The following is a 7,805-nucleotide window of genomic DNA, read 5'->3' on the forward strand; positions in this document are numbered from 1 at the left end:
GGAAATTACATAAAAATAAGTTGTGTGAATAAAGAGGCTTTTTCCACCATGAAGAAAATGGAGTCCGTGTGATTTATTCCCACAGGATTTTATTAAATTAACACTGCACAGAATGATGGAATCATCCTGGCTGTCCCCCTTCCAGGGGACCAGGCTGCTCCCAGCTCCATCCAGCCTGGCCTGCAGCGCTTCCAGGGACGGGGCATCCTGACCCAAGGGCTCCTGCTGGGCTCTCACCCATCCCGGGGGGCTCCACGCCCCCGCTGGCACTGAGGGGCACTGAGGGGACCCCCCCTGCCCCTCCATCCCTGCCAGGAGCCCCTGCCCTGCAGTGATGGGAGAGGAGAGATCACAGCAGCGAGATGGGATGCAGGACAGCCACCGAGCACCGCTGTGAGCAGAAATAAAGTCTGTGAGCAGAAATAAAGTCTGTGAGCAGCAATGAAGTCTGTGAGCAGCAATGAAGTCTGTGAGCAGAAATAAAGTCTGTGAGCAGCAACAGAGCCGAGTGGAAACGGGCACTGGAGCCTGGCAGACCCCGAGCCGTGTCCCGTCCCTGTCCCTGTCCCTGTCCCTGTCCCTGTCCCTGTCCCTGTCCCTGCAGCACAGCAATGCCACCCGGCAGCGTTTCCTTTCGGACACACAAGAGCCTGACTCACACAGCTCCATCTCCCCTCCAGGGCAGGCTCAGCTCCTTCTGCACCTGCAGAAACATTCACTGAGGGTTTCTCGGTGGCTTCCACTTATTTCCCAAAGATTTCTGAGATTCCAGTTACATCTTTCATGTGCTATCTGGGAAAAGCACCCGTTGAAATTACAGAATAATGGAATGGTGAATGGCTGGGGTGGGGAGGGACCTTGAAGCTCACCTCGTTCTAACTCTGTGCCACAGCCAGGGAGCCTTCCTCCCTCCCTTCCTCCCTACCAGGCAAAGATCCCTGCCACCCGAACACACTTACAAAAGCCATGAACTGAGCTAAAAACACAATGGGTGTCTCCAGATTTGGGGGAAAAATGAAGGAGCCGTGGTTCCCACCGTGTGTGAGTTATTAAGCTGACATTTTAACCACCCTGAAGTATAAATCTCCCTGCTCGGCTGGCTAATGCCCCATTAGGCACGGCCCCTGGCCAGGAATGGCCCAGCTGGTCATTCATTGACTGGGGACATTTCCCTGGGCACTTTGCTCCTGACCTGGCCCCCTCACCAGCCAAGAGCAGCGAGTTCAATCTGCCTCCTCCATGGTGAAACACCACCCTGGGAAACCCGAGGAGCAGGAGATCCATGGAGCCATGGGGGCACAGGACAGCTTGGGCTGGAAAGGACCTTAAATCCCATCCCACCCACCCCTGCCACGGCAGGGACAGACACCTTCCCCTGTCCCAGGCTGCTCCAGCCCCATTTACTGACAAATCCAGGTGCAGCTCAGTTGTTCTCAGAGCTGCCCACAGCAACGTGCTCCTGACACATTTCCCTTCCCACAGCTCCGTCTCCTATCAAAAACCACACGGCTGCTCTGTGCAAACACTCTTTTTTTCCCTTTTTGCTAAGAAAGCCAAGGCAAACACAAACATTCTGGGGACATTAAAAGCCCAGTGACACGAGCAGCTTTTGTACCAGCTCCGTTATCTCTGCTGGCAGACAAACAGCCTTTAATGAACAGGCTTTCATTTCCCCTGTGCCCGTCACAGGGTGCCACCTTTGATCAAATCAGAGGAAAATAAAACAAAGAAAAGAAGAAATGTGTTGCAAAAGCGAAAAACTTTTTGGAGGGTTTGATCTGAAATCACGAATCTCTCTTCCCCTTTTCCTTTGAAGCCGTGGCAGCATCACTGCTGTGATGGAGCAGAGCTGGCTGCGTTGGTCTCAGCTCAGCTCTGAACACACCTGGGGCACCCACGGCTCCTGCCCTCCCCCAGGAGCAGGGGTTAGATCAGCCCAGCCAGGATGGCCCAGCAGGTCCCCGACGCAGGGCACAGCATTTCAGAGCCCAGATCCCAGCAGAGCCCCTCCCCAGGCCCCCACCCCTCCACATGGGAGCCTCCAGGTGTGCAGCAGTGCCTTCCCACCTGGGCAGGGCTGGGGCAGCTCTGCAGCCCGGCCAGGCTGTGGGACTGGGAGTGCTGGCTGCCCCCACTCAGGGCAGAGGGACGTTCTGCAGAAATGGCTGGTCTGGTACCCCTCAGGGGCAACACCAGGGGCACACCTGGGGCCTCACTGTGACACAGGGCCACACCACCCCACTCCTGTGAGAGCTGCGGAGCCTCCAGAAAGGGCTCCCTGAGCTCCTCAGCCAAAACTCTCTGGTCACTGCCTGGGTGAGGCAGAGCTGCTCTGCCGAGACAGAAAGCACCCCTGTGGGATGTGCTGGGTGCAGGAAACCACTGTCCCTTTACACACCACTCTGAAGGCTTGAATTGCATTTGGGAGTCATGGTTTAAGGGACGTTTCCCCCAAACACAGGACAATAAAGCCTTTCCCAAGCTCTCGGGGCACTTCAGCAGGGAAACCTTCAGCAGCAGGAGGGGCCAGGGTCCCTCAGCAATGAGGGCAGGAGGACAAACCCCCTCTGTGCCACGGTGAGCACTGTGGGGCCCATCCAGCCATGCTTCAGTCTGGAAACCAGCAAGGTGTTCATGGCCTGGACTGTTAGAAAGGCGAACAGGCAGAAACGAAGCTGTAGGACAGCAAACACAACCAGCTGTAGCAGGTGACAGTGAGCCAGCAGGGCCCAGTGCCTGGGTGCTTCCCAGCTGACCCTACGCAGTCTCTGCCAGTGAAGGAACTGAGGGGAAGCAGCAGTGGAGATGCTGCTGAGCCAAGCCCACGTTTCCAGCAATCACAGCTGCTTCAGCTGCCCTGGAAGCCGCGGGCAGAGCGGCTCCTCCAGGCCAAGAGGCGCTGCAGCCTGGCTGCTGCTGTGCAGAGCCCATCCCTCACCCCCTGCCCGCTCAGGCCCTGCAGGGACCCTCGGCGCCCGCGGGGCAGAGCAGGCGGGTGACGCGCTCCCGGACCTGCCTGGTCCTCACCCCGTACACGATGGGGTTCAGCATGGGCGGCACCACCACGTAGAGGTTGGCCAGCAGGATGTGCACCTGGCTGGGGATCTGGCGGCCGAAGCGGTGCGTGAGGAAGGAGAAGAAGGCGGGCACGTAGAACATGAGGATGACGCAGAGGTGGGAGCCGCAGGTGCTGAGCGCTTTGAGGCGGGCGGCGGGGCACGGCAGGCGGAACACGGCGCGGAGGATCAGCGCGTAGGACGCGGCGATGAGCACCACGTCCAGGCCCGAGGAGAGCAGCGCCGTGGTCAGCCCGTACCACACGTTGGCGCGGATGTCGGCGCAGGCCAGGCGCGCGATGCCCATGTGCTCGCAGTAGGTGTGGGGCATGACGTTGTGCCCGCAGTAGGGCAGCCGCTTCAGCAGGAAGACGGGCGGGAACATGATGCAGCAGCCGCGGGCCACGGCGGCCGCCGCCACCTTGGCGATGGCCGAGGGCGTCAGGATGGCCGCGTAGCGCAGCGGGGCACACACGGCCACGTAGCGGTCGAAGGCCATGGCCAGCAGCACCGAGGACTCCACGATGAAGCTGAAGTGGGTGAAGAACATCTGCGTGATGCAGGCGTCGAAGGAAATCTCCCTGGCGCCGAACCAGAAGATGGCCAGCATTTTGGGCACGGTGGTGGTGGACAGCAGCAGGTCGGAGAGGGCCAGCATGGCCAGGAACAGGTACATGGGCTCGTGGAGGCTGCGGTCCGTGGCGATGACGAAGAGCAGCAGCAGGTTGCTGAGCACGGCCGTGAGGTACATCAGGCAGAAGGGGACGGAGATCCAGACGTGGGACTCCTCCATGCCCGGGATGCCCGTCAGGACAAAGGTGATGGGGTCGAAGCTGCTCTCGTTGAGCTCGTGCATGGCGCTCCCGTGCTCGGCCCTGTGCAGGGAGGAGAAGGAATAACCCACCCCTGTTTGCCCGTGACGCCTGACAGACGCTGCAGGTCAGGGCACAAGTGACAAGGCTCCTGCCTTCCCCCCACGGGGTGCCCTGGCTGTGTTCTCTACAAAGGACCCTGTTTGCTCTGCCAGTCCTACAAAGTGGGTCTGGAAGGAAAACACCTCTGCTCTCCCACTGCTAGGTCAGGTCTTTTTCCAGCTCTGCTCTCCCACTGCCACAAAACCCTTGTAAAAGTCACAGAAGCAGTCACAGAGGTCACCCTCAGCCTTGTCCCAGCCAGCGGCTCCATCTGTGAGCACACACAGAGCTGTGTCTGTGCTGGGACTCCAGGCTCCTCCAGGGAGGTGAGGTGACACAGTTTCTCACCCTGCTCAGACCAAAGTTCCTTGTAAAATCCCAAATACAGGAATAAAGCCTTCCCCAGTGCCGATGTTGGGCAGTGTCTGGGATGTGACTGACATCCAGCTGTGCTTCTGAGGGCTGTGGCCACCCGTCACAATTCCCACTTGGAGCCCCTTCAGGCACTGCAAGGGGCTCCAGGGTCAACCAGAGTGTGACCCCAGTCCAGCCTGGGCAACCCCAGCTCTGCCAGCCTGGCTCTGGAGCAGAGGGAGCCCTTTCTTTCCCTGCCTTTTGCCTCATGCCTTTTCCACTCCTTCATTAAGAGGGACAAAGACGTGGTGGACTGCACAGAGTGATCCTTGGACACAGAAACTGTGGCCCAGAGCAGAAACACCCCAGAGGGACGCCCCAAGTGCAGGGCTCTGCTCTGATGCTGGGCTCTGGAGCCCTGCCAGGCTCTGAGCTCAGTTTTCCCAGTTCCTGGAGTGCTGGGGCAGCACTGTCCCCACCTGGAAGCACTGTCCCATGACTGATGGCCTGAGGGGATCTTCCAAGATCCGAATAATGCGAACCAGCCAAGCTGCAAACCCTCGGAGCTGGGAGCACCGTCCCCACCTGGAAGCACTGTCCCATGACTGATGGCCTGAGGGGATCTTCCAAGATCCGAATAATGCGAACCAGCCAAGCTGCAAACCCTCCTGCGGTGGGAAGGGCTTTGAGGACTGCTGCGTTTGGGAGCTTCCCCCGTCTTCCCCCCAGCTCCCATCCCCTGTGTAAACCCCATCGTACATCAGAAAAGCTCCAGGCCAGGGCTGGGATGGAGGAAAACCGGTTGGATTCGGACCAAAGATAACCCTTCCCTGCTTGCAGCCCGATTTACTTTCCTTGCAAGCAGCAGGTGCCCAAGGCAGCCGTGTTTGCATTTCTGAGTGCTTCCACTAAGCACTCTCAGCTGCCTGAACCAAAAGCCCACAGAAAACGTGGCTCAGGGCAGAGAAGACCTTCAGCTCATGGCAAATATTTGTCCAGTCGCCTCTTCCACCTGCAGACCCGTGAACCGAGCCGGTGTGGGTCCAGAGCAGGGGATGAAATCTGCCCGGGCGCATTCCCAGGCTCCAGCAGCAGCCTGGGAGTGTGTGTGGGCTACAAAGCAGCTCAGCAAGGCTTTCCACCTCCGCTCCCAGAAATATGGAAATCTATTCCTCTCACACCGCACAGTGCTTCCCTTCCGTCTCTGCACCAGCTCGTGCCCCGAGCGCAGCGTTTGGCACAGAAGTGCGATGGATTCGGAAGGACTCACCGAGGGAGCCCCGGCTGCGGGAGCCCGGAGCCCCCGGCGCTGCCGGGGCTGGGGCAGCGATCCCGGTCCTTCCCTCGCCGCGCCTCCGGAGGAGCACCGGCCCCTGCTCCGGGGGGTTTAAATCCCCGGCGCATTAACCATTAACAGCAGCTAACTCTCCCGGGTGAGGCATTTCCTGCTTTCCAGCGTTTGCACCGCAATGATTTCCCCCTCTCCTGGGGCACCGGACCCTGGGCCGGGCTGAGGAGAGCTGAGCGGGAGATGGGCACAGCCTGGGCTCTCCCGGGATCCGGGGCATCCTGGATGTCTGGGAGTTTACCTCCAGCAGGTGAAAACTGTCTCACTGTGCTGCTGGAACCTCCCTGAGCAATCCCCTCACGCTGCCGGGTCCCCTCTGCCCCCAGCCCAGCCCATGGGCACTGATCGACCACCGTGAATGCAATTATTGTGGGAATCATTGCTCAAATCAGCCATCCACAAAACCATTATTAGGAATGAGGAATTGTTCCTGGCAGGGCGGGCAGGGCTGGCACAGGGTGCCCAGAGCAGCTGGGGCTGCCCCTGGATCCCTGGCAGTGCCCAAGGCCAGGCTGGGCACTGGGGCTGGAGCAGCCTGGCACAGTGGAAGGTGTCCCTGCCATGGCAGGGTGGCACTGGGTGGGCTCTGAGGTCCATCCAACCAGCAGCTTGCTGGGATTCCACGATTCCGTGACTTTGTGACCTCCAAGACCATCCAGTGCAGCAGGAATGGTCAGAAAGTCAATGCTGAGCCGTGCCCTGCCCCACCCTGACCTCAGTCCAACCCCTCCTTCCCATCCCTCCTTCACCCCGGGACACATCTCCCCCCTCCCAGAGACACAGCTCCTGGGCAGCGAGGAGTGGGAGCTGCTGGTCCTGCAGAAGGACCCTGGGTCCAGGGAAGGCTCTGGCAAGGCTCCATCACTCCTGCTGCAGCTCTGGAAACGTTCCACAGGAGCCTCGCTCTCACAGACATCGGCGCTGTCTCTGCTGCCTCAGCCAGCTCCAGAGGCAGCGTTTGGGCTGGATTGCCCTGGCTCCAGGGAGGGTTTGGATGGTGGGAGTGTGTCAGAGCCCAGGACACCCAGAGGGGTGCCCTGGGTGACACGTGCCCCAGCAGGCAGCCAAAGACACTGGGGAATTGGCCCTCAACCCATGGAGCAAATGACCAACCTTGTGTGGAGAATCGCAAGTCACAAACGTTTAAGTAGCACAATAATAGTTGTCACGGGGTGAAAGGGGGAATTCTGAAGATTTTTACTATGGGGGTCTAGGGAGGCAAGATGGAGGGATTTGGGTGTTGCCCTTTCTTTCTTCCTTCTTCTTCCTAGCCTCTGTCTTCTGGGTGATGTTGGCACATTTGGATTGGTCTAGAGTAGAAGTAGGCAGCCAGGCCAGCTCTGGGCTGATGGCACCCCTGGCTTTGGGGTTTCTCTTCCCCCACATGGTGAGCCAAGCCTAAAGATGCGCAGCTGCCCTGGGCAGGTGTGACCCCAGGGTGTGACACCAGAGTGTGACCCCAGGGTGTGACCCCAGGCTGTGACACCAGGGTGTGACACCAGAGTGTGACACCCCTGCCCCCCAGCCCCTCCTGCAGCCCATCTGCAGCCCCTGGAGTGCTGCAGGGAGGAGGGAGGATCCCACAGATGGAAGAACCCGGCTGAGCAGGCTCCAGAGTGAAGGGTTCCCACAGGAACGGCGTCAGAGTGGGTTCCAGCAAGGAAGGGCAGCAGCAGCAGCACCCCCAAAAGCCTCCTTGGGGCTCAGCCCAGGTCTCACGGCGCCAGGTTTTGTCCTTCTCCCCTTCTCCCTGAAAGCAGAACTCTGAATCTTCCCCACCAGGTTTTGTCCTTCTCCCTGAAAGCAGAACTCTGAATCTTCCCCGAGAGCTCAGAGAGCAGCAGGGCTGTGCTGCACACCGACCCGCTGGGTTATTTGCTTTTCTTCTGCTCCTATTATTATATTATTATTATATTATATTATTATATATTATATTATATTATATTATATTATATTATATTATATTATATTATATTATATTATATTATATTATATTATATTATATTATATTATATTATATTATATTATATTATATTATAGGAAAATAATGATAAATAAAGAACACATAATTCATAGTATAAAATGTAGACAGCAGCCCAGGGGCGGGCAGTGTGCCCTTGACAGACCTGCAGA

At 58.2% G+C, this 7,805-nt stretch overlaps 1 protein-coding gene across 1 annotated transcript; it reads right to left on the reverse strand.

Moving 5' to 3' along the window:
• Positions 1-2,078: 2,078 nt before the first annotated feature.
• LOC120499981 (olfactory receptor 52B2-like) lies at positions 2,079-5,654 on the reverse strand. Its single transcript, XM_039704309.1, has 2 exons — positions 5,595-5,654; positions 2,079-3,931 (listed from the first exon to the last, which is right to left on the reverse strand). Exon 2 carries the CDS (start codon positions 3,910-3,912, stop codon positions 2,950-2,952), a length of 963 nt encoding a protein of 320 aa, XP_039560243.1. The 5' UTR covers positions 3,913-3,931; positions 5,595-5,654; the 3' UTR covers positions 2,079-2,949.
• Positions 5,655-7,805: the final 2,151 nt, after the last annotated feature.

The sequence above is a fragment of the Passer montanus genome, unplaced genomic scaffold (assembly GCF_014805655.1).
Source record: "Passer montanus isolate IOZ18808 unplaced genomic scaffold, ASM1480565v1 scaffold171, whole genome shotgun sequence".
Taxonomy (NCBI): Eukaryota; Metazoa; Chordata; class Aves; order Passeriformes; family Passeridae; genus Passer; species Passer montanus.